Genomic DNA, 19,425 nt, shown 5'->3' on the forward strand with positions numbered 1-19,425 from the left:
ACTGAAACGTTATCTAGCCCACGTTCCCTGACAATATCTTTAGCATGATCTTTGAGACCGTCTTTCCATCCACATTCGCTAAGTCGCATACGTAACCATTCTTGAAGACGTTCGCGTTCTCCTGACTCCGTAAGACGTTGATTAATACGTTGACGAGCCAAATTATCGCGTCGTTGTGACATCTTTCTATTGCTTTGATTTCTTTTTATTTGATTTTTTTTGTTCTGAAACGATACAAGTATGCAAAATGTATAAATATCAGCTTTGGAATTATCTAATCGAAAAAGCTAGACCATTTGAATCGTCCACAAAAGAAGTCAGGGAAGTATCAATTTACTCTCCCACGAAATATGAAAAACCTATAAGTTCTCAAACTATCCAACAAAATGAAATCAACATCAACCTAAGAAATACATACAAATTATATAAACTATAAAATAATTTTCAAAAATCTATTTAAAAGCGCTTGGAGAGACCAATTGAATTTGTTAAATAACGGGCCGAGCTCATGAAATTGATTTGCCGGGGAAAAAGACAGAATAAAATAAAATCAAAAATCAGCGATTTTTATCAAAAATAGCGAGAAAAAAAATTTTCCCAGCCGGCCGCATGAGAGCTCTTTTCCTTCACCCGCATTCCGGAAACACTACATTATTTTATTTTCGCCTCATTTCGATTTTTTGATTTGTCGCGAAGCATTTAATTGGTCTTATCCTATCAGACAGAAAGCACGCAGATACATCAGAATAGGCCCCACTCTTTCTTGTGAAGTTCGATGGTTAATGAAACAGAAAATGTGATAGTAAAAACTTTACAAAATTCAAAAAGAAACCTAGAAAAGCTGAAATCACTTTGACCTTTCTTGCAATTTGGTTAAAAATTCAGCTACACGGTTGTCCACTCTTTTGAAGAACAGTATGCCAGCAATCACAAAGGGTACAGATAGGATGAACGCCACCGCTTCAAACATGAAACGTGGTGCGAAGATTTTCCAGACCATGAGATGACGGCGGTGAAAGGCGGCAGAACCCGCTGCAAATGAAACCTGCAAGAATAGATGAAACTTTTGATAAAACAAACAACATTATCATATTTGAAAATTTATCTATAGAATGTAATGATATTTCAATGAAAAAAGAAATTTTGTGAATCCTTATAAAAAGTGATATCAATCTCCGCCAAAACATAAGTCTAATCCAAACAGCATTATCTCAAGTTAATAAAAGAAGCTAAACCAAGAAAAGCTTATTAAAAGATTCGTTAAAACATAACACGTACCTTCAACATGAACAGACCAAGATATGTGACAGCAATGCGGTACAAATCCAAGAAAGAGCGATTCTTGTTCTCCAAAACATCTATCTCACTGTCAACATGACCATTTGAATTTTGAGCATCCGGATCGGTGTTGGTTGGACGTCCTTTGTTGGTGATCAACAGCATTGGTAACGCTAGACCACAGATGATGGGTGATGCAAACGTGTTCAACAGAATCACCATAGCTGAAAAGACCAGACGTGTAAAATTAGAGTCAACAGTAAAGTAAGAATCTAGAGTCAGGAGCAAATCAGCACGGACTAGTATAAATTGCTGTTTTTAGCTTTTGGATTTTTAAGTTAAATGTTGAATGAACGGAAAAATTAATGAATGTAGAATGACGGATAAAAATGTCTCTATACCTTGAGGTACGATTTCTGGAATGGATCCACGAAAACCGATGTAGGCAGCAGGATATCGAACAGAAGGGATAGTGTTTTGATGACCACTTCCATAAAAACCGACTGATGAAAACATCATCCACATTGCGCTGCATATAAACACCTCACCTATTGCAAGAGATAATTTAGTAAATTAAATCACAGGCTTGAATCAGGAAAAAAATAGCTACTTCACGTTAGATAATAAGAGAGGATAATTGCTAGTTACTGATATCACAAAATAACTAAGATATACCTATACCTATACCTTCTAGAATGGCCTTAGTTGACACCTAATAGTCTACAAAATATACCTCGAGGTGGTGTTTAACAAACAAGAGCATTGGTGATTGGAACTCACTCATATCAGTAGCCGGCCGATTAATGGCAAACATTTTGGTGACAACGAAAGATGTAATCCACAAACAGAACATTGGTAACGCCATCCCATCCATCATCACCATACACGTCGTCAATAGCAACATGAATAACAAACTGATGAAGGAGGAGGAGTACACTGTTCGCATGCCGTAAACGTATAACTTTTGTTCATCTCCAGTCTCCTTGTTCAGGTAAGAACCTAAAGAGAAGAAACAATTTGACAGTTGGATAACCGGCCTTGGTCGAAAAGTGAAGCTCAGTACTTTTCTTATCAAATTTTTGACTACCTACCATTGATGTAGTTACGATTATGTTTTTGATTGGAAGAGAAAACCAAAAAAAAGAAAAAGATTCTCACAAATGGAGAAAAAAGATTGTTGATATTTTTCAAGTTGATTATAAACCAGTTATCACACTTTGTACAATATAGGATATATTTTTCCCGTTCAGAGTTTTCTATATTTTCCTCGCCCATATAATACTGGATACTGTATTCGGTACCGTGCGATAACTATTACTTTTTCTGAAAAAAATAACCGGGGGAGAAAGCAGAATATTAAGCCATACCTCCTAATTGTTGTCTCAGTTGGTGATACAACTCTTTGATTTCTTGATTATGGAAATCCTGTGGTGTAGTGCGTTTTTCTTGTTCGTACATGTACACTGGCAGCGGTCGATGAACCATGCAGAACAAACATATCAGAAAGAGAACGTACACCAATCTTGGTAAAATAATTAGTTGGACTGTTTGTACGTCGAAAAGGTTGGATATAGGGTGTGTTAACATGACTTGCAGACACCAATGTAATAATATCATCACCACCATCAATATAGAGATGTATTTAACGCTGAAGACTGAAGGCGAGTTACCTTTCAAACTACCACGTTTCTTGAGATAGAAATAAGTGGAGAGTAAAAGACTGACCATCGATATCAAAGCAACAAAAAGCCGCTCATTAACATGTCCTATCGTGAATTCGGACATGAGTGAAACTAGCGGTAAAACGTATGATGAAAAGTTACAACGAAGCTGCATCTCACGACAAAACCAGAAATATTTAGTAGTTCTTAAACATAACAAACACATTGCGATTTGACTTAATGTGGTTAAGTTCGATGTTTCTGTGATGCTTTTGATTAGCCTTGTTTTCATGAGAGCGAACGATCTAGGCTTGGATTGTTTTGAAGTGTTTGATGTCTTGGCTTCACGAATGATATCCACAACAAAAGAAAAGCCAGTGTACAGTAACAGTGATTGGTTGAAAAATAGAGTAACAGTGTCTTCGTGAATGATATAACTATTGGCGAAATACGAGCCACATTGTATGAAAAAACAAGCGCTGAAAACCAGCCATTTTCTATTAAGAGAAGTCCAGTTCAATAAATGACTGAGTTTTATCTTGAGAGTTGAATAGGTTGGTACCACGCTTATAGATTGTAACCAAAGACTAAAGGAAAATGATAACGCCAGAAAAACAATGATCGAGTCTCGCTCCGTCTCTTGTGTCCCAACCAATGAAAAGTAAAAAGCTACAGCACAAAAGCCGAAGCCTGTAAAAAGCATTGCACCGAAGAGACGTCCAGGGTCCACAATGGAAGGCAGTGAGAAGAAATGAGGCGCTGCTAAAACGAAGGTGCCCAAGAAAGCCATTAGGGAAATACCCATCGTCATTGAAATGACGTCAAATTTTGCCCAAACGCTACGACAAGTATCTTTGATATCTAGGAGCGTGCCTTGAAGTAATTCATGGACGTTTGGAATTCTAAAACAAGCTCTTCGAGATCTTTCAGTCTAGTTTGGAGTTTTGAGGGATCAGTGAAATCCAGGTTTAGAAGTTCTTGAAGGTTTTCCTCGAACTTATCGTCTAAGAAATCAAAGTTAATACGAGCAGCTTCGACTTTTGCGAAGGGTAAATCCGTGGATACTTTCTGATACTCGTTGATAAAACCAAATAATTGTTTAGTGTTCAGATGCGAAACATGTGCTGCGTTGATTTGTTGAAACAGCCGCGCGATGAGTTCTCGTGTAGCATCATTTGTCGGGAGAGATTGCTTCAGATAATGCGGTAGGTATGGTTTGGAAGGTCCTTGGAAGAATTGTGGAATGATTGTTCCCAGGTTAGAGAAGGGTATAGGTTGATCGAGGAGTAGAGAAAGGGTAGGTACTAAATCGATTTGTGAAACTTTCGGTAAATCAAGGTGATCCTATAATGAAATGGAAGGAGAAGAAGAATGAATTATGTTTGCTGAAAGTCAAGTCAAGAATATATTTATTTTCTCTTAAGCTACGGGTCTAACGAGTAATACATGACCACTATAATAAAAGCAAATAAAACAAACCTTATCCGGGAAAGCAGCTAAACTCCATGTCAATACCCGAGATACACTCTATTAACAATGACTCGTTAAAAAAGTTGACATTTTGAGAATTTACCATCCTGAGAAGACGAGCTGCTTATTCGGTTTTAGCTTCCATAGAATGTACCTCCCCTGACCTTAGGGGGGACCTAAACCATTTTGTCTTGTTTAGAGGCAAACTTTCTCAAAACATGCTGGTGACTAACCTTAATACTGGCTATGTTTTGAGTAATAGAACTTGGGGGAGGCTGAATTGATATTTCAAATGATTTTTAATTTTCAATGAATTTGTCCTTATGTAACATGTTGATATTTTGTCAATAGGAAAAACTTTATTGTATTTGGATGGCCTTGGATTTCATAAAATGACAAGAAAGGACAAAAGGCCACATCTGCTCCCCCATCCATATAGGATAAGAATGATTTGTATCCATAACGTATGCAAAGAACTTTTTACTTAAGAACTCGGGTTAGCAAATCATTAGAACGACTATTTACTTGAGTAGGTTGAAAGAGTCCTTTTTTACTGTAGACAAAAAGGCCAGCCATGACTTCATCCTTGCTGTCACCACCGTGGTCACCTGATCTTGTCATTCCGTGGTCACCCATCACAAAAAGAATCGTCTCTTCATCCATCGTCTCCGTCAAATCTCTTTAAGAAAGACAAGTCGAGTCAGTAATTCCATTTCACTTAACCGGTCGATTACCGCTCTACCACACGCTGCGCGGGTACCTTTCATTGCAACCAGTTCGCCTGACTGATATATCTTGTTTGTCCTGAGACGAAGCTAATATTTTTGCCGCTAAAGCAAATTTAGAGTATAATAGCTCAAAATTTAAGTTACCCTTGCCGCTTCCAATTCCAATAGTGTAAAGTTTAGCTTGATAACATTTTTAGTTTTTCACAATCTCAATTCAAACTTGTACACTTTTTTTGAAACACCCGGTACTTTACACTTGACACAACAAGGGGTGAAGTTGGTGTAATTAAAATTGAAACATACAAAATGACTAAATAATAAAAAAATCATTTACTTGATGACTTTATCCATTTCCGTTAGTTTGCGGGTCATTTCCGGATGATGAGTACCGTAACGATGACCGCAGTGGTCTACACCGAGAAAATGCGCGATCAATAACGACCAATCATCCCTCTTAACCTCCTGCAAAATATTTCTCATTATGCCATAGTCAATTGTGTCCAAGTCTCTTACATTGAGTGCTGAGGGTGAAAAAGAGAATAACATTTTTATTGAATAGCGAAGTTAAAGTTTTTTTCACCAATGCTTCAAATTAGAACACAGAATTCTTTTATAAAAAGCTGGACCCTATACTATTACCCGCTGCAGTGAAAAATAAAAAAAGGCGAATGAGAGTTTTTCCAACGAGCTACCTTCCAGAGGCTGTAAACTTCGATACAAAAATCTCACTGGCAAATAATTATAGAGTTTGAATCAGTAGGATTTAAAGTACTTCTTCCAAAAAAATTTCCTACCACTATGTAAAGGATAAAAAGGTTTATTGTTCTTCTTGACACTTTTCATCATCATTTTCAACAATTTGTTGAACTGTTTGTCTCAAATATTTTAGTGTTCTGGATTATCTTTTTAACGGTATAAAGTTTGTTAGATTTGAAGCATTGGTTGGAAAAAGAAAACAAAAATCAGTGCACACTTAAAGCGAACGGACTTTTAACTTTGATCACCTCAATCAAATGTGAAGTAGGTACCATTCTACTGTTATGCCTATATGTCTATGACATGGGTTGGATTAATAAATAGTGGAAACTTAATTTGTTGGTACTCTTGAATACCTATAAACTGAAACTCATACGTTGTAACTATCCTTGAAAATCTGAGGGGTTCCTTTGAAAAAATCTAACAAGTGAGTGCAATAACAAGATACATATTAAATCACCAATCATCACCACATTATCTTATATTTTATTGCAAAATGCAATCATAATTTGTGATATACACCATTGCAATGTCTTCCACGGACCCAACAGCTGATTGGTTGAAAGTAACGTATTGACTGATTTTACGTTTATTACAACCAATCAGCTATTGGGTTCGTGATGCAATGTCAGAGGACATAGTGCATATCATGAAAAACATACCAGAAAAAGGAATTTTCCTGTGAAAATGAGTAGGGAAGAGTTCTGTCCATGTAGAGCAGCCCATGAAAGAAATATTCTTATTCTGTTTCAATGTTTGCGATAAAATATTATCTTCTGTAATTTCATAACTGTTGAAATTCGTTCCAGCATCAACGAAGGTCGGCAAACTACCTAAACAAGATAAAAAGCAGCAGTAAAAGTGAGGTAAAAATTTTTTTGGAAGGTACCAATAGTAAAATAAAAACAAATTCATTGAGATCTACCAGGTTGAAGTAGTCGTAGGAGCTGGTTCTGACGCTTTTCTTTTATAATGTTGGCGAGAGAGACACCAGATGACACCTACCTTAATTCCATCAATTTTCGCGCACTCATTTGCGCGAAAATTTTAAAAGGTGTGAAATTTAGTTATCACTATAAATGTGTGAAAATATTGTTATAGCGCTCTTTTCAGCAAGAAACGAGTCCTCTGATTATGTCAAATATATACCTCTGAGATGTAAGATCTGGTTAAAATGCATACTAAAAGGTGAGTAAATTTTGTCCTCTTGACATATATTTTTCACCAAAAATACTCAAAAATATCTCAAAAATTACGAGAAGCACAAAAAATTAAAGGGTGCGCAAATTATTCTATTTATGAAGTGCGCAAAAATTAAAAGTGCAAAAATTAAGGCATGAAACACAACCTTCCCGCAACCATATGAAGGGACACAATTATAAACTTTTTGTCGAAAAAATGTTTGTCTTTTCATTAAGATAAGAAACATCGTTTGTCTTTTAACATGATCTTGAGAAAGATATTACACATAAAATAATTACTTTCCCAAGATATTCAATTTAACCAAAATCTGTCAAAATGTAAGCACATAAAGCTGTGCCTGGTCTACCCAAACGACCTAACAAGGCGATCAGATTCAGCAAACAGGTTTTTGTTGCCAGGTTTCCAAACTAAGGTTGAACGTGTATCTATTGATATTTATTAATGCTCACCTGTTGTGATCCCTTTGATTCTTTGCATAGTGGTAGTGGGTGGATCTGCTTCAAACTTGAACAACTTTCCGTTGGCAGGCTGCTCACTTAGCAAATTGTATAATTTCACCATCTTGTTTTCAAATGGTAACACTGCCTTTAAATCTAGATCTGGGTTGTAGGTCAAGAAGTCATATCTCAATCCATCGATAATCACTAAGATGGCTTTCTGGAACTTTGGTTGAAGTTCAACGCCACATTTGATTTTCAACTTGTTTTCAACATTCCTTTTCTGGCTTGTTTCATCAATCCTGATATGGGAATGAATTCCCTTTTGCAGGTTGTTGACCATCCAATGAGCTGTTTGACATTCACTAGCGTTATTGATTACAACTCTGTTTAATAGGAAACCCTTTGAGAACAGAAGAAGTGCACACGTGAACACCACATACACCCACAGGATTAACAAAACGATTCGACAGCCAATACTCATAATCAGTTTTTTCGCTAAAAACAAACAAAATAGTTCAACTAAACCTAAATTTCACAAAGAAACCAATCAAAAAGAGAATAATAATACTGGGTGGTTCGAATACCCCAGCCAGGGGTACCACCAACAACAAAGTGATAACTAACTACAAATAATGTGCTTGTTGAACAGCCATTAAAAGAGTGCTCAATACTCTACGTAGAGCAAATTCAATAAAGTTATATTTCAAAAATCACAATGTAAAATACATTACTAAAAGTTTCATGCTAAATACGCAATCATCAGATGTGATTTTTGAAATATAACTTTATTCTGCTTTATTAAATAACTACAAATATAAGATTTCAAAATATTCCCAAGTCAACTAATTCAAAAAGAATTTTCATAACTAAACATAATCTGACATAATGACAAACAAGATAGAAACAATACAAAAAAACAAAAGAAATATTTCATATTATGTTAAAAATGTATGCTGTGGGGAAGGTTTTGATTCCTCTTAAAAAAATTTTAAAAAGGGTTAGGAAAATAGCTTGGGAAATTTTGAAAGAGTGTGTTAAAAAAGAATAACCTATATCTTTTTGTGCTTAAAAAGAAGACATTGCATCGTTTTATTTTTGTTTTTGAAGAAAAATAGCTTGAGTCAAAAAAGGTGGTAGGACCCATTTTCAAGGGGTTTCTGGAAATGGAGGAACAACATGTTATGGGTAAAGAATAATTTTTTTCTGAAAGGAGAAACCCCAAATGAAAAAGAAAACCCACTTCGGCAGAAATGAAAAACTACATGAATGAAAATGAAAGAACTAGAATTAGCGAATGTGCCAAAGTCCTGCAAAAGCAGGACAAAAATCAGATTTTTGATGTTTGCAAAAAAAACGCCACATTATAGAAGATCTTTCAAATTCAGTATGTGAATAGAGCAGTAAAAAATACAACTTTTCTATGTAAACTTCCTTTTTTTTGCAAAAGTTCCAGAAATGAAAATAAAGGGAATGTTTACAAGGTTCTTGACAGAAAATCCTTTGTTTGATTGTCAATGATGACAGTGCTGTCAGGCCGTTATTAATTTTGTTTGATCTGACAAATTGACAAATTGACAAATTGACAAATTAATGTTTGTGACTTTATAGTTTTGAATCCTATTGAAGAATAATATTCTGGTTTTCATGTTATTAGATGTGTGCTGTTTTAGAGCTTTAGAGCTAGCCTGCCCTACAGGATCCTAAGTTAAGTCTCAGGGTATGGGTGCCCATGAGAAGGTCTTCCACCTTGTATTGTGACTCTTGAGCTCCAACCATAAAACTACCTGATAGTGATAAAGACTGTTAACTCCTGTCTAGGTCCGCAGATTGAAAAATTTCACTTGCATTCTGAGGGATGATATTGTTTCCCAACCTCTCTAGACAGGTATGCTGATTCCAGACTTTTTACACAGACTTTCAAAACATTTCCAGACTTTTACCTAATCTCAGATAATTCTTGCGCCCTGAATAAAGTCTAGGGGTTAGAAATTTTTCGAAAAAAAATAACAAGCAGGAGGGCCCATTTATTGCAAAGCGAATTTACGAGGGAAGCAGTTTTGCTACATTGTGTGGCACACCTTTAACTTCTATCCCAAGCGAGAATTTGCGATATAAAACAATGATTTTGTTAAAATGCACTTCCAGTGTTCCGAAGCACCAGAACTCCGGAACATTCTGATGCACTTTGGCGTATTTTAAAAAAATTAGCCGACTCATGGTAGTTTCGATATTTAAACCAGTGATGCTTTCAAATACAATGTGACAAATTAAATTTCATTAATCTAATGGCTGAACCATCATCCTCAAAGACTGTAAGTATTTTATTTGACCAATATCAATCACCTGGGGACAAATATTTTTTTGTAGCCATGTTTAAATGTTTTTTTTTATTTTTTATTTTTTTTTTTGACATGTTAAAACTCACTTGCTCCGGAAGCACCGGAAGAGCATCGGAACTCTCCAAAGACCTCATATTTTCAATGCAATCTCACCATGGCAATTCGGCCACCATAATTGTTGCATACAATTCAATATGGCAGATGGAAAGGCGAATAAGGTCTATTATACCGCTAGTTTTGCTAGCAACTTGCGAATTGAGGTGGAGTCTGGACTGGATCGTTGTGCATCCCTTATTTACTCAGTTGGGTGTTTAAGATAAAAACGGCAATTATTGCTCTTTTCGGCACCTATTGCCAAGGCAAGAACAGCAATTTTTTAAAGGATGAATTGCCAAGTCAGCAGAAATGTGCTGTCCTTATAAGGGCAAAGATGTCAGAGGTGTTTGAAAAATGTAAAATTATATCGAAGTAAAGGTTTTTCGGATCTTTAAAAGTGATTTTTCATTTTTCATTGCTCAATAACATGATATGAGAAAATCTGAAATGATATGTAAAAAGATCTTGCATCGATGGCCGAAACACAGCTAGAAGGAGAAAACAGAACCCCTGTTGTAAGTTTGTTTAAATATGACTCAATTTTGCTAGTCTGCATTCTGACAGATACCAGTTGAAAACAAAAATAAACGAGGCAAAGTGGGCCTACTAATTGCAAATGTTCAATAATAAAATCAACTTTTCTTTCCAAAAACGCAAAAATTGCCGAAAACGGCAATTTTCATTTATTTACTTTTTTACTTTTCTGCTTATTCAGCATGTTATCATTGAAAAAATTGTCCTTTTTGGCAATAGTTGCCGAAAAGAGAAATAATTGTCGTTTTATCTTAAATACCCAACTGTTACTTATACAATAATACCAGACGGTACTAATCGATAAATTCGATTATCGAAGTAATCGATAATGCTCGAAGTAATCGAACGCCCACTTATCGATTAACAATCGAATGTCGAGTACCAAAATTTCAAAAAAATTGTGAGTATTCAATCACTTTCTTATTAACAACGCTTCGAAGACTCGATAACCGTTTGAGTTCTTTGATTGTTATTGATTACTTTCGATAACTTTGACAACTTCGATAACCAATTGATTACTTCGATAACCAATTACTATGATATATCTTTAAGAAAAACCAAAAAAAAAAATTTTATGTTTTAATGAGTTGAATCGGATTATGATTTTTGTGTGATTGTTACAAAAAATTGTTGATGATAAAGTTTTCTTATTATTCCTTCCTGGATTTGATGTTTAGTTTGGTGGTTTGGCACAATCTCTTGAAAAACAGGACATTTTATCAACTTACCCAACAAACTAACTTCAATTTTGCCTGTATATTTACACAAATTCTAACAAGGCAGGTGATTGAATATTTGTGAATAAATCTGACCATGCTATATTTGAAAAATTAAATACTTGCAACATCCAAAAAAGTTTGAACTCACTTTTTTATGATGGTCAGATGGTAGAATTGCGTTTTCGTCCGGTTCATATTCCCGTTATTTGTGATGAAATAAGAAAGAAACCCGGAACATCTAATTAGCAGAATGTTGCCTAAATCCCGCGCATTTCGAAAAAAAAGACATTCTACTGAACACATTTTGAAAACAAAAATAAACCAAAAGGAAAGAAAAATGGCCGAACGAGAAAAAATTTTTGCCATCAACCCACTTTGAGATTCAGGCTTATTTTACAAATTTGAGCGAATGACAAAAGCAAAAAGCCGTTTGTTTTCAAAGATAACAGAGTGGAGTACTACTTCAGCCGATATATTTAAGTTTACCTGCGACCAAAGCTCTAATTTTTTCTTTTGAAAAGTCGTTTGCAGACTGGTTCCTTGTTCGTGGAATGGGTCCGAATAGCGTTCACTTCAACGGCAACTGAAAGAAGGACTTCACAACCTTGTTTAAAAAAGGATTTATGTAAAAACTAAAAGTAAGTGAAAAAAGTGACATGGGATCATCCCCCCCCAGGAAGATGGGGGGGGAATCAGATTTTGGTGGCCAGGGGGAAGTGAAAATTTCAAGCTTGATGGGGGGAGAAAGGCGAATAGGGGGTATATTCAGTCCTCTACCTAGTGGGGGGAGTAATAGGATAAATACAGACCTTCCTGGTGTGTTTGGGCATTCAGGCTTATGATCCTGTCTTTCTTGGGATTTTGAAAGTCTTTTTTTGCTATAGTAGCTTGCGAATTAAGGTGAGTCTGGATCATCACTTTGCAACCCTTATACAATACGGCTAGGGGGATTTCCCAATAGGGGGGGGGCACGAATTTTAAAGACAGGTGGGGGGGAAAGGCCAGATGGGGGATTTTAGCTCATTTTAGGGGGGACCAAAAAGCTGGAGGACGCCATGAGTGAAAAATAAGTTTGGCATTCATGCACTGGGCCCCCCTCTATATATGGTAGATGCGGCACCCAAATGGTTGTGGTCGGATATGAACTGGCTAGCTTTGAAGTAAAAATTTAAACCCCGAGCAAAATTTACTGATTAATGATTGAATTTCCCTTGGTGTTTTCAAATGCATTTTAAACGTGGAAAACTTTTGATTGTGAATTTGGACATTTTCATGCACATGCGTTTACAACGTAACGTGGAAATTTTTGCTGTGAATTTGAACATTTTCTTCCCCGTGCGTTTAAAACGTGGAAAATTTTGTTGTGGATTTGGTGATATTTTTCCACGTGTGTTTAAAACATGGAAACTTTCTTTATGAATTTGGACATTTTCTTCCCCGTGCGTTCAAAACATGGAAATTTTTGCTGCAAATTTGGACATTTTCTTCCCCGTGCGTTTAAAGCATGGAACATTTTGTTGTGAATTTGGAGATTTTCTTACACGTGTGTTTTACTGTAAACGTGAAAACTTTTGTTATGAATATGGAGATTTTCTTACACATGCGTTTAAAATGTGGAAAACTTTTGTTGTGAACTTGACATTTTCTTCCACATGCATTTCAAAAATTTCAAAAAAGTTTTGCTGTCAGGCAAAAATAAAAAATTGTAGTGTTTCCGGAATGCGGGTGAAGGAAAAAAGCTTTCATGTGACTAGCCAGAAAAGAAAAATTTATTTGCTTTTTTTGATTACTTAAGTAATAAGATCATTGAAATAGAACTTTAAAGATAACTTTTATGTACAAACAGTATGAAGTGTCAGGCTCAGCATTGTTCTTAAATTGTTCTTATTTTTTGGCGATTTTGAGCCTCATTGTTCCTATAAAATTGTTCTTATATTAAAAAAAGTGTATGTTAGAAATTATGAAATTGTTTCCCTGTTTTTGACATGCATTTCAAAAATATAACTTTTGAATACTATAATTTTTTACCTTTATTTTTTCAATATTTTCAATATTTTACCTTTTCTCCAATCAATACTTTATATATAATATTAAACCTTTTTTCCAATATTTTATATATGAAATTATATGCAAAATATTTCATCTATTTTGAAAATATAAATTTTTCTTTGGTTTTGTTACAGGTTTGTTATTGTAAAATATTCTCTATTTTGTCATTCTTTCATTTCAGATAATTGCCCTTTTTGGCTAAATATTATTGGCAAACAGCACTTAAAATGAAAATGATATAATATGCACTATTTTCTATTTTTTTGTGCCTTCTCATTAGTTCTATTAATAATCAGACTTATTAATAGAACTAATGAGAAGGCATTTCCTTGTCTTAGGTCACGTGATATTCTTTGTCTCGATAATTCCGCCTCAATCAGAAATTCCCTTATCTACCCTAAAAGTAATCGAGTTTTAGAAAAACAATGACGAGTTATTTTGCATATGGAGTCAAAATTTCAGTTTTGTGACGCATTAGTCTTAAATAATCATAAAAAAACTATAACTCAATTTTTTTTTAGCTTTTAACTTTTCGAGTTATTTAGTGTTGTTAACTAGGTTTTTTTTCGTGCTATTGAATCTCTGCAAAGATTTGTTTCGCGGCTTAAAATTTAGAACATTTAAAGGGACATAAAAATAGTAAAATGTAAACATTGCGCAAATCACGTGTCATTAAAAAGAGAACTTGTAATTAAAATCACGTGTCCAAAACAAACTTGTATAACAATTGAAACAATCAAAATCAGCCATGTTTGTTTTGACTTTTTATTTTGACATGGGATATTTGTTTTGATTTTGCATCCCGCTGCATAGAGTCAGTTCGCCAGTGCACGAACGGCCCCAGTGCACGAACGAGCGTCTTTGAACTTGAAAAAAATAACCAAAAACAAACTTCTATAGAACTTCCGTTGTGCAGCAACTATTCCTTGCAATCTCTCCAAAAATTAAAATAAACCGAGCACTAGAACAACACCAAACCGATTTTGAACGAGGCCAAGTAAAAAAATCACGAAATTCGGGATTTTTGTAAATATGGCTGATCGCGAGAGAAAATGTTTTTTATAAGAAAATTTGCGCAAGAAGAGTTCTGAAAATGACTTTCCTCTTTTAAAAAAACCTTTTATCTTCCATCACACAAAATTTCATTGAACATGTAGCTCATTAATTCAAAATCAATAGAAAACATATCACCAGTAGTTGATAAAAAAGGTTCCAGTCCGCGAACGATCCAAACACCATATTCAAAATGAAGACATTGCAACGTCAAAACATTCGAAAGCGCTGGCGATCTCGCTCAATTAAAAAAGAAGACACTACATTGCCGCGCTTTTCAATGAGCAAAACTTGAAAAGGAAAACAAACAAGTGATACTTTTATGGACCTTCCTGGTTATTTATTTACACATTTATAATTGATATCTACGTGACGTGACCATTAAACAATCATTCAGAACACAAATAGTGACGATCTATTAAAATTAGTTGTTTGTTTCTTATAAAAAAAAACGTTTGGAAACCAAAATTTCATGCTCTTGAAATATTTTTTCATATTCAAGACTTCGTCAGCAAAAACAAACATCTATCTCATCAAAAAATAGAGTAATTTGGCTAAGAACATTGATGTATGCTTATTTATAGTGATTCTTATAGATAAAGATGCGTTTTTTTTGAAAATTCTTTTTACAAAAATCTGCTTGAGCCATCTTTTACCTACTTTCATGTAAAAAATTGGAAAAATTAATGATCCAATATTTCACAAAGTCCAAAAACCCTTTTTTAGCCGTTTTTTGGCCCAAATTGCCCAAAAACTTTGGTTTTCGAAAATCGGGCTCCGTTACATTCGAGGGTTTATAGTTATGCATCTTTGTGCAAAAAAACATAAAGAATGAAAGAGCCAATCTCGAGAAAAGCTAATAACTAAGTAATTGATAATGTGCTTATAAAAGAATATCGAATTTTGCCAGTTTTTTTATAAAAACACACCAAGCAACCAAAATTTCCTGTCTAAACACACATCTTCTTCTAAAGTAAGCCCTCATGCGCAAAAAAAACATCTATCTCATAAAAAAATTGAGTAATTTGCCTACGAACATGATGTATTAATAGTGATTCTTATAGATAACATGCGTTTTTTGAGCCACACAATTTTTTGCAAAAATCTGCTTGAGCCATCTTTTACTTATGATGGTACCCTACTTTCATGCAAAAAATCAGGAAAAATTAATGATCAAATTTTTCACAAAGTCCAAAAAACCCGTTTTTTAGCCGTTTTTTGGCCCAAATTAGGCTAAAAAAATTTTTTTTCGAAAATCGGGCTCCGTCACATTTTGCCCACCACCATTTTGTACCTTTGTACCAAAAATCAAAAAATTCTTATGATTCAATCCCGAGAAAAGTTGGTAACAGACGGACGGACGGACGGACGGACGGACGGACGGACGGACGGACGGACGGACACAGGTTAATTTATAGGACCTCCAGGTAGGTCCAAAAAATAGACGACAAGAAAATATTTACAAAAATAAACAGGTTAGTAAAACACTAAAGTTCTTATAAAAAAGACACTTTTTTAGTGAAAAAGCGCGTGGTTTTGAAAAGTTCAAATACCCCTGTATATACCAGACCCCCGCGCTCGATAGGATCGATCATCGGAACGGCTCGATGACGGATCGATATGTGATCGATGGATTACTTATCGATCCGGATAGGAGATCGATAGAGGTCGATACTCAAGATTTTTTTAAGCTTATTAGTTATCGATCTATCATCGATCTATCATCGATCTTTTATCGATCTTATCGACCCTATCAACTCTTTCTAAAAATCGAGCTCTAATATTAATCGATCTTTCTCGCTATCGATTACCTCTCGACACCTATCGATTACCTATCGATTACCTATCGACACCTCTATCGATCCAATCAAAATATCGACCGTTTTTTTTATATTGATTAATCGATCCATCCGATCTAATGGCGTCAAAACCGGATTTACTTATCGGTACTTAGTCTGGCATCCCGATGTAGAAATTTTCTTTCGACACGCTAAAAAGCTCTGGAAAGGTCGGGGAAACTTCAACATCTGCTGGAAGGTTTTAGATTACGGAATTTCGCCTGAGCCCTAGCTCCGAACTTAAAAAAGCGGAGGGGGCCGGCTTAAAAATGGCCGATATGGTACTCTCGGGTACCTAATATAATAAGCGTCCCCAACCTGCTAATTAATTTACGGGCTCGATGTATGATCGATACATGATCGATACATGATAGATGCATAATCGATTTATAATCGATGCATATTCGATTTATAATCGGTGCATATTCGATTAACGATCGAGAGATCGATTAACGATCAATGCGAATTGATGACGAAAACGACGAAAACGATCGTAACGATCGATGACGAATCGATTAACATCGATGACGAATCGATGAATTGAATTGATACTCGATTGAAATACTAGCTCGAAAGGATCAACGAGGTCGATACTCAGACTTTTTATGGCTGAATCTTCCATCGATTCCTATCCGGATCGATAAGTAATCCATCGATCACATATCGATCCGTCATCGAGCCGTTCCGATGATCGATCCTATCGAGCGCGGGGGTCTGGTATATATCATCTCGGAAGAGAGTTAAAGTATAGACCTTTTTTCAAAGACAGTCAGGCACATCCTGGCAAATGAACGGGGTATTTTTCACTTGCGACCATTGGCAAATGAACGGGGTCGAAAACGAAAGTGACGTAATAGCGCCGAATACCCAGTTTAATTGAACCGGGTTGGAAATTTTTTGCTTCATTTCAAAGAACTGCATAGATAAATTTTTTTTTCCATGGGTCAATTTTGTCTTCGAAGATTGAAGAAACTTTTAATGAAAAAATAAAGTTCCCAGTTTTCTTCCTTTTTTCCCTTTTTCAGTTTGAAGTTCATTTTTATTCATTTTCACGCTTTTAGCCTGAGACGTCCTATCTCATTTACACTGGGTGACGAATACCCCATGCAAATGCTCACCCCGTTCATTTGCCAGGATGTGCCCTGACTGAAAGAGGCCACCCTGTTGAATAATTATGTAGTCCAGCAGAAAAACAATGATAAAACCATGCATAATCAGTCAGGGACAGTCGCCTTATTAGGAGACGCCTCCTGATTAGGAGACGTCTCCTGATAGGAGACATGTAGTCGCTTGGGGTCGCTTGATTAGGAGACCCGTCTCCTAATTAGGAGACATAAAACTTTGATCTCATTTAAGGGCTTTGGCTTTTCCGCGCATTTTGAAACTAGTTTTAATGGAAAGAGCAGCCTCGAATTGGTAAGTTTTAAAAAAATTATCAAAATTTCTCGGTGCAATCGATCACAATCCTAATATAAAGCACTACAAGGAAGCCCCTCGATTTTTTCATGTCCGCCATTTTTCTTTTTGAGACGCTTTTGTTTCAGAAGACAGATTCTTACTCTGATTGGTTCTTATGGATTATTAGAATTGTGATTGATTCCACCGGTGGATTTTCTGAAAATCACCATATGGAATCAATTTTTTGTGCTCTTTCCATTGGGAGCAATCAAATCATGCGCAGTTTGCTCGTTCACGAGATAATTACACCCGTCTCCTAATAAGGCGACTGTCCCTGACTGATAATTATTACAATATGCATCATACAGTAATTATGCATGGCTCAATCATTGTTTTTATGGCTGGACTACATAATTATTCAACAGGACGTCCTCTTTGAAAAAAGGTCTATTACCTGCGAGCAGAGCTTTAATTTTTTCTTTCAAAAGATCGTTCGCGAACTGGTTCCTCGTTCGCGGACTGGGTTCGAATAGCGCTCGCTTTAACGACTTATTATCCAAATGCAAGAAGAAGCTTTCAAATAAGTGAAAACAAACTGAAAGAAGGACTTCAAGCTTTTCGAGATGGTAAAAAAGGATTTATGTAAAAACCAAAAGTAAGTGAGAAAAGTGAAAAATAAGTTTGTCGTTCGTGCACTGGGCACCCCCTCTATGGTTTGTTTACAAATTTCGTCAGTATTTTTACGTCCCTTTAAAAAAGCTTTCGCTTGCGAAACACGAGACCATTTCGTGCGTAACCCCTTTTAACAATTGATTAAACTTGGTTAACATTTTGCCTTGGCCACTTACAACTCTGAAAACGTGCCTACAATTTGGTAACAAAGTAGTTCTTGAGTTAACTTCTACAAACCTTTAGATACCTGACAGCGAAAACGTGTCTACAGCATAAAAATTAGTCGTCTGTAATGGCTTTGTTTTGTTATATGAATCTCACCACATTAGAGGACGGGTAAGCCCGACTGCATGCTTCGCTAATGAGGCACCATTTTAAATGCCGATGACAAGAGCCGCAAAGTTGTGGATTCAAGCAGTAGGTCTAGTGTATTGTATAATAACTAGGTCACAGTGTAACACACTGAGGCGACCGCGGTCAAATCTTATGAAATTTATGAATTTGTACACCATTTACCGTTTAATATGAACAGTACATAGAAAAATCCTTAAAGGGACATAAAAGTAGTAAAATGTAAACATTGCGCGAACCACGTGTCATTAAAAAGAACAATTAAAATCACTTGTCCAAAACAAACTTGTAAAACAATTGAACAATCAAAATTAGCCATATTTGGTTTGATTTTTTTATTTTGACATGTGACATTTGTTTTGATTTTGTATCCGCTGCATACAGTTTGTTTACAAATTTCGCAGTACTGTTATGTCCCTTTAAATCTTATAGAAAGTTTTGCTGTAACAGTCGGGTCGAAAAACTATGGAGTATATTGTACTTTTTCCTTTAAAACTGTTTTTATCTCCGTAATACTTTGCAAATACAGAAATCTAAGGAAGATAATTACTTTTTCCGAGCGAGTGTTATTCAGAGACTTCAAAAATAGAGAAACGAGATTGTTGATTTCGTCAGCTTTCCGTGACTTTAGAGAACGGATTACCGCGCGCAAATATACGAGATTTTTCACCATATAAAACGTCTCTGAATACACCGCTCCGCGGTCGATAATTCACTGCTTTTATAATAGCAATTAGCATCCTTAAAGAATTATCAATTGAATGAATTGTCAAGAGCAGCGACGAGCCGTCTCTCCAAAATATATGTTTCCCCTTTTCAAGAATAGCTTTTTGCCCGAAA

The 19,425-nt window shown here is 35.6% G+C and overlaps 2 protein-coding genes across 2 annotated transcripts; both read right to left on the reverse strand.

Moving 5' to 3' along the window:
• Positions 1 to 683: 683 nt before the first annotated feature.
• Positions 684 to 3,833, reverse strand: LOC136811576 (GPI ethanolamine phosphate transferase 3-like). Its single transcript, XM_067068202.1, has 5 exons — positions 2,646 to 3,833; positions 2,059 to 2,277; positions 1,680 to 1,826; positions 1,279 to 1,502; positions 684 to 1,045 (listed from the first exon to the last, which is right to left on the reverse strand). The coding sequence occupies exons 1-5, from the start codon at positions 3,748 to 3,750 to the stop codon at positions 848 to 850; spliced, it is 1,893 nt and encodes a 630-aa protein (XP_066924303.1). The 5' UTR covers positions 3,751 to 3,833; the 3' UTR covers positions 684 to 847.
• LOC136811578 (GPI ethanolamine phosphate transferase 3-like) lies at positions 3,801 to 8,031 on the reverse strand. Its single transcript, XM_067068203.1, has 5 exons — positions 7,546 to 8,031; positions 6,556 to 6,726; positions 5,472 to 5,658; positions 4,935 to 5,088; positions 3,801 to 4,283 (listed from the first exon to the last, which is right to left on the reverse strand). The coding sequence occupies exons 1-5, from the start codon at positions 8,015 to 8,017 to the stop codon at positions 3,801 to 3,803; spliced, it is 1,467 nt and encodes a 488-aa protein (XP_066924304.1). The 5' UTR covers positions 8,018 to 8,031.
• Positions 8,032 to 19,425: the final 11,394 nt, after the last annotated feature.

The sequence above is a fragment of the Clytia hemisphaerica genome, unplaced genomic scaffold (assembly GCF_902728285.1).
Source record: "Clytia hemisphaerica strain Z4C2 unplaced genomic scaffold, Clytia hemisphaerica genome assembly, whole genome shotgun sequence".
NCBI classification, from domain to species: Eukaryota; Metazoa; Cnidaria; class Hydrozoa; order Leptothecata; family Clytiidae; genus Clytia; species Clytia hemisphaerica.